Source organism: Polyodon spathula, chromosome 8 (assembly GCF_017654505.1).
Source record: "Polyodon spathula isolate WHYD16114869_AA chromosome 8, ASM1765450v1, whole genome shotgun sequence".
NCBI lineage: Eukaryota > Metazoa > Chordata > Actinopteri > Acipenseriformes > Polyodontidae > Polyodon > Polyodon spathula.
The window spans coordinates 10949166-10970949 of NC_054541.1; the positions used below are offsets into that span (position 1 = coordinate 10949166).

Genomic DNA, 21784 nt, shown 5'->3' on the forward strand with positions numbered 1-21784 from the left:
AACATCATCCTGCACATTCCATATTGTACACTGCAGTCAACGATAGTGTTTTTAATCATTACTGCAGAATACTATAGCATTCATGTTCTCTCTCTCTCCCTCCCCCATCACCTTGTAACAAGAAGCCGACTGTAACTGGGTTACCTAGTTTGCTGTAAAGCAGACGGAGCAGAGCACTTCATGGAAATCTACAGATTTTTGCAAGCTTTGAGAAACACCTTGATGCAATCGACTTGGAAAAATCTTTTGCAGTTGCTGCCTCAGCAATGTTCCGCTGTAGAAATGTCACCAAGCAATCTTGCACAGCATGTTACTTAACCCTCTCTGTGTATTGGCAGCCTGACGAACATACTAGATAAGAAGCATGACACTGGTCTGGTTTGAGAGGGCAGGGCATGTTTGCTTGCCTTGGCAAGCCAACCTTGTTCCTGCATAATCCACTAGAGGGAGCCAAGAAGTGTGATGCTGCCATCTAGGCAAAGCTGAGGGAAGCACTTTTTATGCCTTGTACGACAAATAGTTGCATTTTAGAGTTACAAGTAAAACAGTTTAATGGCAGATAGATAAAAGGTGACACAATATTTGTATGCACACTATCTCAGATGGCTGACCTTACCATCCATGTTTTTTGCTGAACAGAGTGGCTTCAGATAAAGAGATACAGTCCAGGAGGCAAGGGAAAATGGACACATACTACTAGAGTGCTACCCTACTGGCAATGAAAGTGTGCAACTAAAATTATACTACATGGTACACAAATGAATATACAGCAATCCACCAGAAGTAACAGCAGTAAGGCAAGGCAAGTGTTAATAAGAGTTGAACTCTGTTTCTATGCAGGTTTGTCAAGCGGAGTTCATTCACTGATAGCAATATGATCCATCTGTCAGAGCCTAATGAAAACTAGGACATTATATTCAGAATACTCAGGACACACACTCATGCAAACATGCATGCACGACACACTGACACATGCAGGACCATGCACAATTCTTCACCTGTTGAATGGATGTACTGTATTGCTAGTATCAGTTGCTCCTGAATGTAGCGAAAGTGGAAGTTCTGTAAAGGGTGACTGTTTGTCTTGTTTCACACAAACTTATCATCTGTTCCTCCAAGCGCCCAGCAGTCATTTTTAATTTTGAGCTTTTAAGGAGTCATATGAAACGTGTTTCGGCTACTGTCTTCATCTGTGTGGTACTCGGCTGATACTGATAAAGACACGAACAGAAATGTCTATCTGTCTTCCTCACCAATACAATGAAAAGACTTGCTCTTGTCAAATACATTTTGTTTTACTACCTTTTGGTGTGCAATAGAACCCCGATTAGCAGACAATAATATGCAAACACACCTGGATTTTCCCAGCTCAATAAAAAGGACTCAAAACCAACAGAACTTGTTTGAAGTTTGTCAGTACAATTTATACATCCTTATAAAAGCATAGCAAAGAGTAATAACACATAGTAAAGCATAGGTAAAACCCAGAGAGGTATGTTACTGCACATTAAAAACCATGGCAAACAGTGGTAAACCATGTTAAAAGCATCATACAACTATAGGAAAAGAATGGGGAAACTAAAATTACAGAGCAAATTTACAATTGTAAAGGTAGTGCTTTTCATAAGCACAGAGAATGTGAAACACTCACCCCCCTTTACCTAGACGAGCCAGCACTGTGTATAATGTAATGCATGCCAGGACAGATCCAGGAAATTCCTTTCTTGCATTGATACTCCTGCTCTGCTGTTCTGCACCACTAGTTCCCTCTAGTCAATACATGCTGAAGGTCAGCTTGTTCTTAACTAATACCTTAACTGCAGGTAAATCATTCACCATGGTATGCTAATCCCGAATCAACTGTATTTCAGTCAGAACTATAAAACACCCTGGTAGCAATACCAAAAGAAGCTTGTGAAATTTGGTAACAAACATTGAGAAAGACTCTAGTCAAAATATTTGTTGGGAAATGTATAACTCTGCTATATCCCTATGTGCCCTCATCTTTGCTTCAGAAGAATACAGATTTGTATTCTTGTCTGACCAATCCATTGTGTCATCTAATGATTTACTTGCAATCCATCACTGTGAGGGTGTTGGTTAGTTTAGGGTTAACTTTGCAGGACCCAAACATGGGCGCAAGGCCAGGGACATTTACTTTTGATTGCATTCCTTCTCTGTATTATTATTTATGCTGTGCTCTATTTCTGAGACTTTGTACCTTCTGTAACTCAATAAATTAAAACCAGACAGGCAGGTAAAGCACAAACACATACCGGTAAACAGCTGGGCCAGCTTCCATTCCCTACACCCTCATAAACCCTGTTTCTGATAGGACTTATCTTTTGTTGTGGGAGGTCATTCTGTTGATAATTGGCAACCCTGTGCTGTTTACTATCTGCTGCTGGAGGGCCAGGCAGGCCACATGTAAAGAACTAGACAGTCAGATTCCACTGGGGTGTTCACCAAGAATATCTTCATAGGGGTGGAAATAAGACTCCTAGTGCGTAGCAGTTTCACCCATTCCAGGCTTTGCTATGAGCTCGGGTCTGTCTTCTTAAACTCCCAGTAAAAACAGGAATGGATCCAAACTGCTACGCAATGGGAGTCTTATTTCCAGTCCAGTCTTCAAATGCTGTAATTATCGGAAATATACAGTATGCACTGTGTAGCTTGGTGGATTACAAATTGTGACAGATAATATTAGTTCACATCCTGTTGATGTTAAAAAGCAACACAATGGAAAACAAGAACTGTGTAAATAAACCCTACAAATACATACAGAGCTGTACGTTTTATTTCCAATGCTGTTTTTGAGGTCTTGTTTTCTGGCATGTCCTGTTCACACTTCCAATAATTGGTTGATCTCTGGTCAAGGTGGAAGCTGGCCCACTTTTCAATCTCCACTATCACAAAAAATATACAACAGCTTTCTGAAAAGACAGTAGTGATTTAATAAAAAATACAGGCGAGCAGAGCAGTCATGTTCAGAACATTTATTGTATGATGGCTTGAAAGACTGACTGACCGACTACTTATCTACATGGCAGACCATACCCATCAGAGAGTCATTGCAGTCGAGTTTCCCAATGACACCGCCCTCCGGTGGACAGCTGTGGTAATGCATTGGTTAGGTTTTTGTAGGTTCACAAATGTTGCATTGTGACCTCCAAAAAAAATGTGTTATATTTACAATGCACATTACACACCGCTGCATCCTTGCTTATAACCATTGTGAAAAAGAGTTGTCTACATTTACAAACAGAGTCATAGAAATTGGTTTGGAATGAACTGAAGATGCCTGTGCAATTACTGTTGAGTTATCAAAGTTCAAACACGTTTTTCTCACAAAAGTAGTTGCACCGACAGCTTTGATTAACAGGACCCAGGATATCTATATGAAAATATGGAAACAATAATAATTATTGTCTAAAGCAATAGGGAGATCACGGTTTAACAAGCAAGAATCTATGGAATGGTAAAATGCAATGTGTTGAGTTTATTGTAAACAGAACACTTTGAGTTTCAAGGAAAGTGCCATATTAGGAACGGTGCAAAAAGGGTAGCGTGTTGGTCAGCATTCTTTCCTCGCTGTTTCTGATCTGTACAGACAGTAATGACACTGGTTTCTAGAACTCATTTGAAAGCATTGGCACATACAGGACCTTCTTGCATGTCTCTGAGGGGTATACATGCTGAAAGCATATTTACAGGGAGGTAGCAGGGATGCTTCTGCAGACTGGCACACATAGAAAAGCCTGCAGGTGGAGGGGTGTGTGTTGGGAGGGCAGGGAGGATCACTTAAGGCTGTCGTCAGTGCTCTTGAACACCAGAATGGCGTTGTAGATCTTGAGCGCTGGGCCCAGCTTGATGCTCATGATCTTCACAATGTCTGTCTGCGTCAGCAAGAGGAACGCCTCGCCGTCGATCATCTGACGAGAGACGTGACCAGGCAGCTTTTACAATGCAGCATCGCCACAGTTCCACAATTCAAAATGCACGTCACCCTATTCGTTTCTGTCACTTCCTTTATCTCTCAGTTTCACATGCGTTTGTTTTACAGATGTTATAATAGTACCACAATCAGGCTACTTTGCTAAAGATTGCATAAGAATTTGAAGGTAAATACAGCAACATTACTGCAATGTCGGTAAAGCAAACCGTGCTAAATTAAACATCACACCTAGGTAAGCACACTGTGTGTTTGTGTTGTTTTAGTACAATATTAGGCATGCATGGACTATTTGAGAATCAGCACTGTGTAAACTGCTTTCACTTGCCAATATTATCTAGAACAATTCTCATCTGATATCAGTATATTAAAACATTCTGACCTAATGACCAAAGTCTAAAGCCGCTCCTCGACTGGGCTTGGTAGTACCAAGCTGTAATTGGTTCAAATGCAGCAAAAGTGAAATAAAATGACTTTTCTCACCTCATCTTTGAAAACCCGGGCTTGCTCGTCACAACCAGTGAGATTCTGGACAAAACTGGATACCTGTGCCAATAAAACGATATCATGCGTAAAGGCAGCATAATAACGACAAGGTATGTCAGCAACACATATAGTCCCTGCAGGACTGTAAAGGAAGAGATGATTCAAGTGTGGGTGTTTTAGCGACAGTTCCAGATTGGGAGTGCTGGTGCCTCTCTCACCTTGTCAACGCTCCAGGTTGCCACGTTGCTGGCGCGGATGCCAGCCACCCCGGGCAGGAGCTTGCAGTGCTGCTCCCAGCAGAGTGAGAGGGTGCGGTTGGGGTGGGCAGACAGGGCTGACATGAAGAAGGACGGGTGCATGATCTCCGCTGACACACCTGAGACAGGACCACAGTGAGAACAGTGAGAGACAGCAAGGGACAGGAGAGACAGACAGCAAGGGATAGGGGCGAGAGACCTTTTACCGACTGCAGCATGCCACGATTGAAACATTCCCATAGAGCAACTGCATGGATTAAGACCAAAGAGAATGGAACCACACAAGAATAAGGCAGCATTAACAACAGTGGAAAATGAGTTGAACCCTTATTCATTGAAGTTGTCATTTGTTTAAGGTGTTTTGTAAACTGGTACTCTGTTGCACTGGAGCACCTACAAAGTACTCAATATTATTTTCTTATGGATTCTAATAAATACAGCTGGCAATGTGTTACTTTTAATGGAGCGTGATTTAGTCTGACTGAGGGAGTGGCAAGTCTACTCACTCTGATAGGCTCTCTGCTGGCTCTTCCTGTACTTGGGCGGACGGCCTATTCTGGAACGAGAAAGGTACATTGTGTTAGACTTTCGGCTCACACCTTCTTGAGAGCTCAACGCAGCCCCCTGCCTCTGTTTTAGAGGGAACGCGATCCTCAGTTTGCACTGCAGTAACCCTGTCTCTCGCACAAAAGAAAATCATGTCACAGCACTTTTCAGTACAATGGCTGTCCATACGCTACAGACCCAGATAACAGACACACCACCAGTCCTAGGACGTTGTTACCTGCCGTGGTGTCGGGATGTCTTGCTGCGCTGGCCGAAGACGAGCAGGTTGCGCTTGGCCCCAGGGCCCTCGGCGTCGGAGAGCTCGGTCTTGAGCCGGCCCTGGTTCCGCTCCGCCAATGGGCAGCCCGATAGGCAGTGGTGTGCTGTGAAGCGCCCGGTCACATGACCAGAGCCGTCACAGCCTGGGGTGGGGCACTTCCTATGGAGGAAAACACAGTGTATCTACAATTCTCAAAGAACAGAAAGAGAGTGCTGGCACTGGGGAAGGAAGCCTGCATCTCAATAAACAAAAAGAAAAAGCTATGTGTTAGTAAAATATGTACAGTGTAAGGGCCGGAACCATGTGGAGACCCCCCCCCCCCCCCCCCCCCCCCCCCCCCCCCCCCCCCCCCGGACACTGTGATATATGGCAGTCACTGACCTGTGATTGAAGCTGTACTTGGCTCGGGAATGGCTGATTCCTTTACAGGAGAGAGAAGCGCAGCCACCTTGTCCTGACGCCAAGGTGTCCCGGGGGCCTGCACATGCAAACAACATGCGACATCATACAGAAAGCATATCAGAGATTGCATACTCCTGCATTTCACTGTTGGGAATGATTCAGGGATGATTTGAAGGTTTTGTAACATCGTCCTTGTTTTCAGAACTCTTTGAAACTAGATAGTTGAACTAAATTGTGTATAAACATTTGAAATGAAATAAAAGCACATCAAAATCGAAACATCCTGGCAAAAAAAACCAAAAAAAAAAGAAAAATTACAAATACAGTAAATTATTTATTCTTTGGGCCTTTAATTCCGGAAATGCTTATTAAAAGATTTCTGAAACTTATTCTACATTTCTTTTTAAGCAAGTAAACGTAAGCTGCGATATTGTTTTGCAAACTGCAAAAAAGCAATCCGCTTGAAATGTACACACGCTAGCTGCTCTCGAGGTTTGCTGGTTGCTGCTGGGGTGTGAATGCATGGTTCATGCAGAGAGAGGGTATGTGTTAGCCTGTACCGGGTTGCTGTGTATTTGACTCACGGAGGGGCGTTTTCAAGGGGTGCCCAGTTCTCTCACACCAGCCTGCAGGGTGGATGTCGGGGTTGTCTGAGTCAATCCAGTAATCGTACATGTGGCTCCAGCCGTCGAAGTGGATCTGTGGGGATTGGGATAGGTCACGGCCTGGGTACCGCTTCTCTTTCACTGGAACAATTCATTCATTCAGAGAGTAGTGGGGTACAGAAGGTTGCGCAGTGTAACTCTGCACACAGAGGTATCTGTGTGTATATTTTGAGACTTGTGCTTCACTGCACTTTACCTTAACAAAGCTTGTGATTTGTGGTACACAAAAAGCATAAGTAGGCTATATAGTCTTTATAGTTACTGATTTCACATCAGTAGTCCATCAGGACCATTCTTTTGGCATCATTATTTGAGCTGCTTGTCCTGTTAAGTACCTATTTTCCCAGGGAAAAGCAAAAGAAAAAAAATGGATTATACATAAAACAGAATAATTGTTACATTTTAAACATGACTATCATGTGAACTAGCACTGTGGCATGGAACACAATGAAAAACAATCAGACACCTGTGTGAATGTTCTCATTATGCTGTAGGTTTATTTTCACTTATAAAAGGTCTTCCAATCCTCACTGAGAACGGTTTACCTTAATCCTGTACTCGTCAACATCTTCCACTGTGGCCACACGAATGAGGGAGGGGTTGCGCTTGTCCACGGCCTCCAGCTTCATGTTGACCTGGAACCCATGCTGAGCGCGCTGGGAAACACAGACAGGACAGCCACTGTTAGAGAAGACCACGACAAAACCATGCTTCCATGACACGTCACAAGAGCGTCTCCGCCATCCACATCCTTCTATCACACACACAGGAAAAAAACAGGCTCATCTTACAGTGTACAATGTATATGTGACCGTTTGTAATGGGTAGATAGCACACCGTGGCCATACAAAGCACAGAAATACAGACACAACTTCTGGGTCATGTTAGCAGAAAAGGAAAACATTTATTCAGCTTATTCGTCCCAGTTTGTGGTTCCAGGTGGCCAGTACTAACCAGTTTGAAGCAATGTGCTGGAACAGCGGTAGAGCCAGTATCCTTCAGGTACTTCTCCCAGGAAAAGTTATCAGGATCTGGGTAATCTGTCAAACACAGGGAAACAAATGTGAAGAAACACGATTTGTACTTGACAGCAAAGTGTGGATGTGGTGTTCTGTACAGATAGCCTGCACCAATGCCTTCTCCTGGCTGCATGCGATTGGCAGTCTGGATTAAACTTGCCTTGCGGTGGGGTGAGGGGACGGCCCCGTTCCTGGCACCAGCCAACAGGGTGGATGTATGGACTGGTCTCATCACACCTAGTAATAGAGAGAGAAAAGATTCGGGGTGAGCAGAACACACACACCTATCTTCCAAACACACATTCCCCTGCTACATGCAACAGGGGGAGCGTTGCTGTTCCTCACCAGTAGTCATAAGTGTCATCCCAGTTGTCGAAGTGAACCAGGAAGCGTTTGTCCACCACATCGGTCACTGTGGCGACGCAGATGAGGGAGGGGTTCATGCGGTCGACGGCCTCCAGCTTCATCCCCACCTGAAAACTGCTGGGGAGCTCTGTCTGAGGTGGGGAGGAAGCTTCAGGTTATGAGCAAAGAGTAGGGAATTGAAAATGGATTCAAGGAACTGCTTCCAGAGTTACAGACAACAACAAAAAGAGGGCTGGAAATAGAAGCATGAAGAGATGAAACACTTAGGACATCCTGAAAAAAAACATACACTGTCTATCTCAGAGGGAGCACTCCCAGTTCAATAAATAAAACATACGGTAAATAAGCTTACCCCGCCTGGACTGACAAACAGCTCCCGTGGAGCGACCTGTGCCTTGGACAGTCGCAGGTAGCTGGCCCAGGAGAACTCCTCTTCTTTACACCCTGCAGGTAAGAGTGAAAGATGTGTCCTTTTGGAGGCTTGAGAGAAGCCAAGAGCCAAACAGCAGGCACTGTAACCCACAGCCTTGTAGGTGTTAACTAATGCTAACTGATAAACATGGTATCATTTAACCATTCACACTGTGCAAATAACTCTGCTTACCCTCTGCCCTCTGACCTTTTGGAGTGTAGAGTTTGTGCTCAGTCTTCTCGCACCAGCCAGCTGGATGGATGTCCGGACTGTTGGCGTTTACCCAGAAATCATGGCACTCGGAGTAGCCATCAAAGTGCAGCCGCATCCGATACCCGCACACCTGGGAGAGGGAGAGTATTCAGCCATAAGCAGAGCCAACGGAGCAACAACTCAACACAGCAAGTGAAACATGCATTAGCAGTGTGTGTGTTTGAGAGAGAGAGAGAGAGAGAGAGAGAGAGAGAGAGAGAGAGAGAGAGAGAGAGAGAGAGAGAGAGAGAGTGCTGAGTGCTGTTTATGTGTGTGTGTGTGAGCGTGTGTGTGTGTGTGTGTGAGTGCATGTGTGTGCATTACCTCAGTCACTGTGAGGACGAAGTACATGGAGGGGTGCTGGGGGTCGATCCCCTCTAACTTCATCCCCACTCTGAAGCTGTTCTTTGTCTGGGGGATGCTCTGGCACTGTGAACCAGCAGACTCCACATTAACAAGCTTATTAAGGGGGTGGAGTTGCAGTTATTCTGAACATTACTCAGCATGGTCAATCTGTGGAATCGTTTGCAGTTCATATATGCTTAAAACTCTTCCTCCAGTTATATGTCCCATATAAATGTTTACCACAAATACAATTTGCTATGCTTTTACTATGGGAGCCTTTTATAAGGGTCGGTACGAAGCAAAATACTGGGTATTTTCTCACTGCCCATAAGTCTCTTCAATCAGTATCCCCGCCCCCCTTGCAAACAAAGTATTTAAAAATCTAAATACACACTTCCCATAACCTAAATCAATAGCACAGTGCACAACACTGCCTTTGAGGGAGGATTTATTTAACTGTTGGGTCCCTTCACAGCTGGTACCTCCTGGAAGAGCTTAAGAGGGGCAGCCACGGCCTTCTGTTCCTCCAGATACCATGACCACGTCCACGCCTCCTTCTTCACCTCTCCAGGGACTACAAACACCAAACATCATACGAGCCACATTAATACGGGGCTGCAACCAACGAAAGTGCTCCTTTCTAACACCAATGTGTTCACAAAGATATTTTCAAGCCACATGATTATATAGGTTCTGGTGCATTCCAAGGAGTAGATGCAATCCAAAATACATTATAGTATTATTTCCCTGTTTTATAGTGCAGTTCAATGGCTACACACAGACCACACAGCGCAAGTGTCAAAAACACACTAACCTTTGATCAGCACTTCACTTAAAACACATAGTGCCTTTGAACCGAGTGTTGTCATAAAGCAATTTACGCAGGTACTGTTTTCGTTTTTGATTGACCGTACCACTAAGGCATTCGCAACAGCTCCCATTTCCAGTAGTGCTAAATATTTAATACAAATGTCATTTTCTTTCCACTCTGCATAATCCAGATCAGACCTGCATACCTGTCCTGTTTTGTCTCCCGTCCCCTAGCGGGCCACAGCCAGACTGGTTCACTTCCAGCACCTTCAGACTCTCCACCCTCTCCTCCTGGGCACACAGAGAGGCGATTATAACATAATGAAGATTACACACTAAATCCATTCCCTTGGCCTCGGCTAATTCCATTCTTAAATTCCCCAACTCCCAGAACTCATTGGATCAATCTTGAATACCCTTCTCCATTTCTAATTTATATAGTGTTTCTAAAATGATGTGGGGTGGGGGTCCATAAAGTTGCAATAAAGGGAACATTATCCGGTCTATACCCAGTCTCATATTTGCTAGAGATGATCAATTTGCCTGTCTTCCTTGTGTCATTCTCCCCTCCATCCCACACCTCATACCTGCCTACCTACCATCGACTCCATCTCTGACTCCTCATCCGACTGGCTCAGGTACTCCTTCCTCTTCCTCTTCTTCACTGGTTTCAGATCCTCGGGGTTCAACACAGACACCTGGGCCACCGTGGCAATGTCCAGACGTGCTGACCTGAGACAAGCCCAAGCATTAGTGAGACTGCTGCCTGACGCATGTGCACACACAAATGTTCACTCTTCTGCCAAAGACTGCACGCCAATAATTACAAGAAGGTTTGTAATAAACTTCTGACAAAATTCGGGAGAAAAGCTTTGAGGTGTTAATTGGCAGTGTATATTATTCGTCTTTTACTTGTCTGTTGGCGGCTCTCTCCGCAGCTCATCCACGCACCCCTTCTCCCCACCCGGGCTCCAGCCTGCACAGGGACCAACATTCCCCACCATCGAGTCCTCCTCAGTGGGTTCAACAGACTTTCCTGCAGGAGGAATCACAGCAGTGAGGGAGATACCATCTACTAAAGGGGGTGAGGATGCAGTGTCACACAATCTTGATTAGTTACATTCTACTGTTACAATACAATCGTAACATTATTTGTAAAGAATGCACATCAAAAAAAAAAAACAAAGAAAAACCTGAAAAATTCCCCCTATATCACAACCCCTATAGTACTCACTCACTTCGCCACTGCGTAGGATATAAAGGTTTGCTTCCAAATCTTTACATCAAGGGTAAGTACATATAGCAGTTTGAAATCAAACCACACAACCATTTTGGAGATACAGCGCCTACAAGAAAAACCTATAATGGCTGCCACTTTTTAGAGTTTAGAGAGTTGAAGATCTCAGAGACAACCCTCGTGGGAGATTCTTAACAGCAACTAACATACCCTGGCTGCCTGTAAACATCAAGTAGGTAGGGAAAAATTGCGACATTGACATTCCTTGCTGTGGAAGCTGCATGAGTACAACATGGTGACACACTTTTAAAAAGCATACTGGCTGGGTTCTGTGGTATTCTGTGGAAATCCTTATGTACTACACAATGCAAGGGTTTTGACAGTGAGATGACAATGCAGCCTCCCTTACCTGAGCTCTGTCCCGGGACTCTGTCTGTCTCCACCTCCTTCCCAGCAGGCCCTTCTGTGCTTGGCACAAGGACAGGGGCCTTCCTGTCACTCACAACCTGCAGAGTGCCAAAGTCACTCATCCGGAACTGGACAATAGAAGGAGGGACTTCAAACACCAGAGCAGTTGAATTCTGACAAAGGGCTGCTCACTTAAAGAAGGCTTTAGCATCCCTAACTCTGCTCTGTGTACTGAGTAAAGTAGCAAAAGCATAATGAAGAGTAATAAAGCATTGTGAAAGCATTATAAAGCCCAGAGAGGTATGGAAAATCAAATTTAAAAATATGGAAAACCTTGCTAAACCAAATTCATAACAGAACCATGGGAATACTGCACTTTTCATATATACAGGATCCTAAATACTGTTCAGCTCAATCAATTAGCAAACACTAGGGTGGAACCTGGCAGCCTTTTAGTATATGGACACAACACAACACCTTATTGGTGCTGATGTTTCTTCTATGATATTGAGTGGGTGGAAGAAACTGATATTGGACTTCTTATTGCATACATACCTTTAGGTTGCTGCCTGGGAGCACAGCGACACCCTCCTTCCACTCCAAAACACGGACCACGCTGCAGGCACCGCCCACCTGAGGGGTCAGTGTGGAGGTCACCGGCTCCCCAGCACCGCCCACCTTCGGCGTCTCCGTGGCAACTCTTGGCCCTTCCCCCTTCCGCACTGCCAGGCTTAGAGGGGAGCTGGTGGCTGAGGGGTTAGACAAACATCATCAAAAAGGAACGCACCACTTAGAGAGGGGCTCAACATATCCCGAGGAGAACCTGCACTATCTACCATAACCCAAACATGTTTTAGTGTGGAAACACTGTGACGTTTAGGGTTAAGTGGGCCTTGCTCCATCTATCACCATTGGGAGCGAACCTGGCGACTCCGTGCACCACAAGCAAGCGTCTCAACCTCTATGCAAAAGAGCCAGGCTCCTCTGCATTTGTGGTTTTAGAGCTCTTAACCTCATCTCATCTCACCGACGTGGGACAGAGCAGAATCCGTAACAGCTGGATATCACACTGTAGCATATGACCTGTACTGTTCCCATCTTCTGTTAAACCAGGAAGCTATTTTTACTGGTTTAATAAAATAGATGCAAATATTTTGACTATAATATACCTGGGAGAATAAAGGCAGTGGTCTGGGGGCGTGTCTTCGGCGCCAAGCTTTCATTGGCTACAAGGGGCACGCTGGCGTCAGTGGGGGGGCTGGCTCCACCCACCACCAGCACCTCGACACCGACCTTCCCGCTCATGTCCTCACAAGCTGCTGTTGCACAGTCTAACTGAAAAACAGATCATGCAGAGATATCCCCAAACGATCCCACAAGGGTTGATAGCTTCTCCAAGCTGATTTCACAGCTTGGCTTTAACATCTGTGATATAATGACTTATTGCAGGTGTTCAGAAACTTTACAGGGTGGAGAAAAATAAATAGAACATGAGCCCAAACATTCCAGTCTTCAATTCCAATTCCTTTTTAGAACCATTTACCAATTCCAATTCCAATTCCATCATTGCGATTGTTCAGCTGCTCTCATTTGAAGCCAATTTAATTAACAAGTGACTTCAGTTTAAATCATCTGTTGCCACTGTGAGTGAGAAGCTTGTTTTAACAGAATACTGCTAACTGCCATTTTGATCCAAGATGTGCTGGAAATTGGGAGCTGAAATGGAATTGGATGTGACAAACAGGAACTGACCCCAAAATTGAGCCCAAAACAATTAAACACATTCAAAAGTTGCTGCACCACTATAAATCTACATTAGGGGAAAATGCCTCCCACCTTCAGATGTGCAATAATTGAAATATAGTATGATTAAAGTCAATGTACTGCAATATGAAATGTTCAGTGTACAGGCTTCAATGATGATATGTTAATTACTTTTGTCACCAATATATGATTTGTTTTGGTGCTGTTAGTAATATTTAAACTAAAAACGATTAACCTATTTTACCTTTAAAACAGAAGCAAACAAAGTAATTTTTTTTTTTAAGAAATGTCTTATTATAACATATTTAAAATCAGTAGATTTGCACTATCGATAAACTGTGACTATTACATAAATACTACATAATACATCTATCAATTGCTAAGATTTACATAAAAATCAGACTTTTATATTTTAACTTATTTTTTAAATATATAGAATCTAGTGGTAAATTTTTCATTTTTATTTTTTCTTTTTCTTTTTTTTTTGTGGGGGTGGGGGGGTTAAAATATTTTATGCCATGTTAGATATAATCTTATTTTTTAGTTTGCAAATGTCAAACACTTTATATCGATTTGTTCAGATGCATTTTGCTTGTGTTGTTCTGAAGAATAAAGTGAGATCGCAGCTCTCATGAATGAATGTTGTTGCAATACAAGCTTTCTACTAAAACTGCTGCTTTATCTGCACATGTTGATCTCGTTTTAATTGCACTGATAAAACGTAACAGACGGACGTTTTATTTAAGAAGCATTTTTGTTCGTGGCCACCTGCAGTTTCTATAACTAATTGAAATTATTCATCCCGCATTCTACAATTAACATATTTAAATTAAACCTTTGCATTTTAACATCAAAATGGCGGAGCGACTTGTTTATAATTCATGCATATTTGGTTAATTCATTTGCGTGCCGTTGCAACACAATGATACAACATTTCTTATTTAATACAGTAATGGTCATTTTCACGTTATGCAACAAAAAACACGCGCTGCTCCCACTCCCCGTATAACCAGAGATAGAATGATATGGAAAACCACCGTACGTATGCTTATGATGATAAAATCGGGTCTAAAAAAACCCCAATCATTTATTTTTGAATGTAACAAAATGGACAACATACCATATTCACTATAATACTGTTATATATTATACTGTACAGATCTATGACATTCTTTAAAGAAGAAAAAAAGGCGTTCTCTAAACAAACAACACAGATGAATACAGAACGCAATATGCAATAGTTGATCTTGGCTGATTGATAGATTAATGTTTATAAATGATATAATTGCACAATGTGGTAAATGGATTAAAATACCCTATCTCTTACCCGAGGTTGTCTTGCGGGCAGGGGCTTATCACTGCGCATGCGCGTGTTCAAGAGGTTGCTCTACCATTCAGCGTAGAGGCGCCGTCAGTTTCGAGTTGGGGATTGGTTTCATTCTACCAAACTCACAATCTGATTTATACATTTTAATCGTATTTTCTCCCCTGCACATTGATTTGAATGATTATAATTTAAATGTCCCTCATCATGGTCTCAGCAGGTTCTATAAGCACAAAAAACATTCCCATTGATTCGAGTATACTGACATTTGGTATTATGTATTCGTTTACAAAAGTGAAAATAGTCCACAAACTGGTGAATGCATAGGTAAAGGAAGCTCGCATCAATAAAGCTGGTATACTTTATCTGACAATATTACCAGGCTGTCACTTTTCAAGTGCAGATCACTCAAACTGTGCTCCAAACGTATATTTGGATGCATTATATATAAATCATACTGTATGTAAATTACTACACACCTAGAGGTGCAAGGTATCTCACGATTATAGTCTAGTTAAAAACCACTTAATTCTGATTGTGAAAGTATTACAATCTTCCTGAAGTTAGTGCATGTATCGCATAAGGGTCATCTGCTGCTACGAAAGAGATCCGCCCTTGGGGGGGGGGGGGGGGGGGGGGGGGGGGGGGGGGTTAGTCGCAATATACTTATATGGTTTAGCTGATCCCAAATCGGCAAATTACAGAAAAAAAAAAACTGGCAGTGTTAACAGCATATTTTGAAAATATGGTGCACTGGATGAATGCGAGCATCTATTGGCACAAGTTACACACTTCAATTGACAAAAAGAAAGGAGACCTTGAATGGATTTTATTTTTCTTAAGAACCTTTAATACAACTGTACAGTAAAAAGTTAACATGCTTGTTTCAGGGTCTATGCTTTGGCAATAAAAGAAACACACATGGCAGGGAAGTCCTGAATCAGTGATCAATAGTTGTTATTGCTGATCTCATGCCACCAGGAAGCAAGACTAGTGCAACAAACATGCAACTATTTAGATGGGCAATAAATGGTGTCTATTTAACTAAAGTTGGCAACATACAAAAAAAAAAAAAAAATTATATAAATTTGCAAACACTTCAGTAAATGTCATCCACCCAGTGGTTAATGGTCACACTACTGCTTTAATTCCAGCAGAATATCAGCACAGATACAAAGCCCAAATCTGCTAGTGGTACCATCCACCTGGCAATGGACCAAAAACAGAACAAACTAAAAAATGAGGGAGAAGCCAGAGTAATCTGGACAAAAGGTTAAATAGCATCTCACTCTCAAACAAAAGGTCAAAAGAAAACCAGGACTTAAATCCATTAGGTATACACTTCTTTGCAGCCCAAAGTAACCCACATTTGTTTCATCAAGTCACATACAATTCATAAATTTCATTTAAGTAATCTTATATGTAGTAAAACAGCAGCCTTTAAGCCAAGTGCCAGGAAGCCATACAAGTCAACCAAACAAACAAGCACTTAAATCTGCAGATCAGTGTAAACAGGTAACAAAAAATCATCCCCAGTTACTGGAATAAACCCCCCCAGAGTGAGAGAAACACAGGTACAGGCAATTCTGCTAGCTGCTAATCTCTGGAGCCAGACCGGGAACGGGACTTTGAGCGTGAAGGGGAACGGGATGCTGATCGCTTGGATGGGGGAGACTTGGAGCAACGATCATCTGGCTTGGGTGAGGTTGAGGGGGAGGCAGATTTGGGCTGGTCCCCTTTCCCATTCTCCACAGGGGAGCAAGATCGACTGCGGGACTTCTTAATCTCAGACTTCTCTTCAGAGGGGCTGCGGGAGTCCCGGGCTGACTTGGGCTTTGACACGCTCTTGGAGCGGGACTTCCGGTTTGATCTCGACCTGGACTTCCTGCTGGGAGAGCGGGAACGGGACTTCCTGGTGCGGGACCTGGAACGAGACTTCCTGGTGCGGGATCTAGAGCGCGACCTCCTGGCAGGGGATTTAGAACGGGACTTCCTGGCTGACCTAGAACGAGATTTCCTGTTCCCTGACCTAGAACGCCGTTTGCTTCTTGAGCGGGATCTGAAATAGACAGTTACAATTAACACACAGATGACAAGAAAATTTGTTTAATTTTAAATTCTTGCAATTCAAGGCTTGCTTACCGGGAACGTGACCTTGAGTTGCTGCGGGATCGGCTGCTTCTGCGGCTCCTGCTACGAGAACGGCGCCTGCTGCGGGACCTGGTGGGCCAAAACACAAGCATCAGTAAGGAGGTCCACTCTTTCAATACTGCAGAACTGTATGCAGGTCAATGGAAGAAACACAATGCAAATTAAAACTTCCTAAAATGCAAATCCATGTCCATTCATTTATTCAAGCTCAGGACTTATTTCTGAAAGGTTTACTTGGGACAGACTGTCAAATTATGCAGTACTGAATGAGATCACTATAAAACTGGGAAGGGCAGAGGTTACCTGGAGCGGCTTCCAGAGTAGGAGCGTCGACGGCGTGGCTTGTCCTCCACCAGACGGATCTTCCGACCATTGATGTCTGTGCCGTCCAGCTTCTCCATCGCCCTCTTCATGTCCGAGTGGGAGCGGAACTCAATAACCCCTTCATTGGTGCGCTCCTTGTGAGCGTCAGCATACGTGACCTCCCCAGCCTGCCGCATGAAATCCTGCATTCAAAAAATAAACATGCATTAAAGTGGAGCAACTACAGGATTGTACTTTAACCTTGGCAAGCATGCATTTCATTAATAAAAGGGCAATGATTTCAAATAGAAAAACTAATACAGATGAAAGATAGTCAAATAACTTAGACATAATAAAAGCACTATATTAGAGCCTACTAAAAGGTTAATAAAACACCCAACTTCTGTTTCAACCATCCTTACGTACAAACCTTGAGGTCTTGCCAGCTGCAGCGACTGGAGAGGTTCTCCACCACCAGACGGTATTCTGTGCGGACAGGAGGCCCATACTTATCCCTGCCAACACGGCTTCTGCTGTAGCCGCCTCCACTGCCTCCGCCGCCACCACCACCTTCAAACACAAAGGGAGAGACAATAAGAACAGCACCAAGGAAGGCATTCGCTGCTCCATAGGGACTCAGGGAGGAAACACAAGGAGCCATTCTACCATCTTATCAACTCAACTGGGTACAAAGACTTTTCCAATTTCACATCTATCAAGGAAGTCCTTGGAGACCGTTAATTTAGGGTTAAGCCACTTTCTCATGCACAAATTTTACTACCACTCCTGCCTGGATTGAGAATACTTGAGCATAATATTCCAAACAAAAAAAAAAAAAAAAAAATAAAAAAAAAAAAAGTAAAAGCCAGCCTGTGTGTACAGCAGGAATGAGCAGAGTACACAGATCATTCAACATCACTGTGCAGATCAAAATCTACCGTGCTGCAATGTTTGTACTTTTAAATCTATGGTCTAGGAATTATCATTTGTGCAATGAGATGCCTGATGTGTTTACTTAAACAGTATGCAAGAGGGATTCACTTACAGCAATTTGTCAGGTTGTTTACTGCAAAGTTTAAAATACAAAAGACATGCCCCAAAGCATCAGAAATGATGGCAGAGTGGACAATTTACCAGGCCAGTTAAACAGGCTCTGTTCTGGAACTAACCCTTAAATCCAGACACCCAACTTTAAGACACAGGCAGGCATTACCTCCAAATTCCAGTTTACGACCTGGAAATGTAGTTTAGCATTACTGGTATTTTTTTAAATGTTTATTTAATGTATGGTCTTTCTACAACTCACCAATCAAATTACAGTGTTGAAAGCCAGCTGCTCTTTTACAAAGCAGGTTAACAGATGACGGCAACATCTTGAGTTTTGGCTAACCACGCCATTATTTAACACATTAAAACCAACTGGATTCCTCACCATCACCCTGGTCTATTGGCAAAAGGCTGCTGTCATCATGGCTTCCGGTTAGGTCAGCCAAAGGGTCAAAGGGCAAAGGTCACACACACAATGTAAGGTGAAAGCCAAGGCCAAACGGGACAGGCAGTCATCTTAGCCTCAATGGACTCGGACTCAGCCCGCACAGGACTCTTTCAAATTGAAACATCAAGGACTTTGTTAACAATATTGAATTAAGTAGCAAACAATGTAACTTTGCATAATGTCATCTTTACAAGGCTATTGAAATGGCAGCAAGGCAAGTGTATACAATGGTTGAAGACAAGGCATTTTCTTTACTGTCCTTCGTGTGCCAGTGTAGCTCACTTCATTTTAAATCATAAAACCTTCCCTCAGTGAATTAATAACCTTGAATAACCAGCCATACGTCATTAAAATGACAGGGTAAATATATTCACATCTTTATATTGTATCTAGGCTACCTACGGAATCCAGTTATTTCAGTAAAGAGCATAAGTGCTTGATAAAACTACAAAATCTGTGACCTAATTATAACCTGAGTCCAGTGCTGTGCAGATTGCATGAAATAAACTTGCAACCCAGCTGCCATTTAAATAACCATATCCTAACATTATAACTTGTACAAATGTTAAGCTTACATAGGTGCTTAGGTAGCTATTAAAAATAGCAGATGCACCATTTGGCAACACTCACCCCCAAAACCTACCATCAACCAGGCAAGACACTCAGGATATGCTAGCAAAGCTAGTCACATCATCCAGTTCAGTGTAGAACTGAAGAAATATCTTCAATGACCTATGCCACTTGACCAAAACACCTGCTAATACTCATAAAACAGCAGTGCACCTTGGAGACATTTCAAAAACTTGGCGTTTGATATCTGACTGGCGCTATGTGGATAATTAAATAGAGGGAACATGTGCATTTGCTGGGATTTTAAATGGGGAATCACCACTTGGTGTACCAAATGTGTAGCTCAAAACTCCTTGCCAACTTACCCAGTAAATGTAAATATGATTTTACTGCCTTCTAAAAGGGCTCATTCATTGTAAATTTAGGACCATGCATTAACTGTTGCTTTCTATCACACTACTGCTATAGAACAGTGTTTCTCAAACTTCTTGTACCTGAATACACCTGCTTGCACATGACACCAACCCCTACACAGGTACATATAAGCTCAAAAAGCACCAGCTAGCTGCACAGTGCCATCTAGAAAAGCTGACATGTCATATCAAGATGTGCCATGTGTCACTTCTATTTTTTTTCTTCACGAGTCCACCCACCCCCCCATACCACCAGAGGTGTGTACCCCCTAGTTTGATAACTGTTTCAAAGTTGTTTACATTTGAAAGCGTCACTAACTGCATTGAATACACCTTCTGCAAGTCTGAATGGTTTCCTGAAAGTGTCAAATATTACACAAATTAAGAAATGACAATCCCTCTCAAGGATAAACAGTCCTTACTGCGTCCACCATAACCTCCTCCGCCTCCGTATCCATCTCGGTCCCTGCGAGGTCCGCGGGCATGCTCAACGATCACACGCTCCCCGCACAGCTCCTTGCCGTTCAGCTCGTACACGGCATCGTCAGCATCACGGGTGTCTTCAAACTCCACAAAACCATACCTGCAGCAAAGTTAGACACGTTTTAGCTCGTGGACATTCACAAACCACCCCTCACATAGCCATGGCAAATGCGGCAGAGGGGAACGTAAAACTGGAAATTAGCCATGTCTTAAACTGTAAAGGAAGCCAAACAAATATGCAGCGTCCAGAGGTACACTGATTACAATTTAAAAAAAAAAAAACATTGGACTTTGTCCGCTTCTGAACTATGGCGCAGATTTTTTTTTTCATCAATCCTACCAGTTTACGACACTTCCCCTTTGTGTGAAACGCCATCTGGTTTAGCAGATAAGTCATGCACTGCCAAGGATTTCACGCTATCGTGCAAAAAATATATATGGATCGGTCGTTTGTGGCCTACATCGACAGCTCCCCACGCCATAGATTACAATGCTTTGTTCTCATCGCCCCTCTTACGTCGTCTATTAAGTTTGCAAAGCACGGTTCAATACATGTTCAAATTGTTTTATTCCGTTGATTGCAGTCATTTAATATATCTTTATGGCGGTGGCAAATTTATAAATCTAAATAGTTTAAAACATCAACAACTATTAGGCAAGAAGGCCCAGTCTCAGAGGAACACCACGCTACATTTTACACACACACACACATTTTAAACGTGACTAATGTAGACATCAACCCCATCTCAGGCATTTTACTGTGTTACAAATACAGTTTGTACGTTTGCAAAATGGCAATATATCCGCTTCACATTTTCGGGAAGCAGTTCAAGATCAGAATTGAAAAACAGACGTTTAGTCCCATTTCTCCGAACGCACGAGTAAAACCACACGTGTGTCTTTGTGTGCAAAGCGGCCATTTTGTACACGCGGCAATTTACAACATTGGGCAACTGCCAGAAAAACACATCCTTCCAATTCATAAATTTGACCCCGCCTGCGCAACATCCCAGCTAACAAGCAAGCAAATTACATCAAAATAACGCGGAGTACAATTTCCCTGTCACGCAATACATGTTTTTAATCCGGTTCCAAGCCCAGGGGTAACGGCCGCTACGCGCTCCCCCTCTCCTTACCCGTTTTTCAGGTCGATCTCCAGCAACTTGCCGTAGCCGCTGAAGAACCTTTGGATATCCTTCTCCCGCACATGATAGCTCAATCTGCCAATATAAACACGGGGCATTTTCTTTCAAATTGTACGGTCTGTTGCTGTTTTGTTTTTTAGTAAACCTACAACAAAGGGAAGCCCTCCCTCCTCCCTGCCTGAGCACGAAGAAAGCGCGAACGCCGTATTTCGTCTTTATAGGACGTAAGGGGAGGGGCGGGGCTGCGTAGAACGTCTTCCTTGAGATCGAATCACAAAAAAGACCAACGCAGGCGCAAGAGTTCTGTTTTGCAACAAACAGAAAGTGCCGTTAGTATTGATTGAGATTAATAATACAGGCTTTGTAAATCTCAAGAGGAAGAGCACTTATCTCACCCTTATGTAATGTTAGGGTTTGAATTGGCCTATTAAGACATACTTAGTGCCTACTTTATGACGCGTTTGGAGTGTAGTGTTGTTGAAGCTGACACCCTGGGATCCTTCAAGAAGCTGCTTGATGAGATCCTGGGATCAATAAGCTACTAACAACCAAACGAGCAAGATGGGCCGAATGGCCTCGTCTCGTTTGTAAACTTTCTTATGTTCTTATGAAATTTACAGTTACTTATTATCATTTTGGCCAATTTCTTCATAGATCAATTCCTAAAAGAAAACAATTTAGTATGTTTTCGTGTATCTT

General features: G+C 43.1%; 2 protein-coding genes across 3 annotated transcripts; both read right to left on the reverse strand.

Annotated features, from left to right (window-relative positions):
- Positions 1 to 1660: 1660 nt before the first annotated feature.
- LOC121319368 (lethal(3)malignant brain tumor-like protein 1) lies at positions 1661 to 14790 on the reverse strand. 2 transcript variants are annotated; one of them, XM_041256736.1, is made up of 22 exons: positions 14529 to 14790; positions 12607 to 12772; positions 11993 to 12186; positions 11439 to 11565; positions 10705 to 10828; positions 10392 to 10524; positions 9999 to 10083; positions 9465 to 9556; positions 8962 to 9066; positions 8593 to 8728; positions 8326 to 8417; positions 7953 to 8104; positions 7768 to 7844; positions 7543 to 7628; positions 7134 to 7244; positions 6508 to 6622; positions 5903 to 5999; positions 5480 to 5680; positions 5202 to 5251; positions 4657 to 4814; positions 4436 to 4498; positions 1661 to 3932 (listed from the first exon to the last, which is right to left on the reverse strand). In XM_041256736.1, the coding sequence occupies exons 1-22, from the start codon at positions 14565 to 14567 to the stop codon at positions 3798 to 3800; spliced, it is 2538 nt and encodes an 845-aa protein (XP_041112670.1). In that variant the 5' UTR covers positions 14568 to 14790; the 3' UTR covers positions 1661 to 3797. The 2 variants fall into 2 exon arrangements, with proteins under 2 accessions (XP_041112670.1, XP_041112669.1); XM_041256735.1 differs by having other exon boundaries at positions 8578 to 8728; positions 14529 to 14788.
- Positions 14791 to 15348: 558 nt separating this feature from the next.
- LOC121319370 (serine/arginine-rich splicing factor 6-like) lies at positions 15349 to 21280 on the reverse strand. Its single transcript, XM_041256740.1, has 6 exons — positions 21077 to 21280; positions 19880 to 20040; positions 17410 to 17549; positions 16980 to 17182; positions 16668 to 16745; positions 15349 to 16584 (listed from the first exon to the last, which is right to left on the reverse strand). The coding sequence occupies exons 1-6, from the start codon at positions 21181 to 21183 to the stop codon at positions 16122 to 16124; spliced, it is 1152 nt and encodes a 383-aa protein (XP_041112674.1). The 5' UTR covers positions 21184 to 21280; the 3' UTR covers positions 15349 to 16121.
- Positions 21281 to 21784: the final 504 nt, after the last annotated feature.

Bases quoted from the DNA above. Each gene is read 5' to 3' on its own strand.
- LOC121319368 (XM_041256735.1), bottom strand. From the start codon at position 14,567: ATGCGCAGTGATAAGCCCCTGCCCGCAAGACAACCTCGG. The intron at 8,105-8,325 runs GTAAGCTTATTT...TCCCCACCTCAG, and splicing joins TGTTTGTCAGTCCAGGCGGG to ACAGAGCTCCCCAGCAGTTT. The intron at 7,629-7,767 runs GCAAGTTTAATC...TGTGTTTGACAG, and splicing joins TCCCCTCACCCCACCGCAAG to ATTACCCAGATCCTGATAAC.
- LOC121319370 (XM_041256740.1), bottom strand. From the start codon at position 21,183: ATGCCCCGTGTTTATATTGGCAGATTGAGCTATCATGTGCGGGAGAAG. The intron at 17,183-17,409 runs GTTTGTACGTAA...TTTTGAATGCAG, and splicing joins GCAGCTGGCAAGACCTCAAG to GATTTCATGCGGCAGGCTGG. The intron at 16,585-16,667 runs GTAAGCAAGCCT...TGTCTATTTCAG, and splicing joins AACTCAAGGTCACGTTCCCG to ATCCCGCTCAAGAAGCAAAC.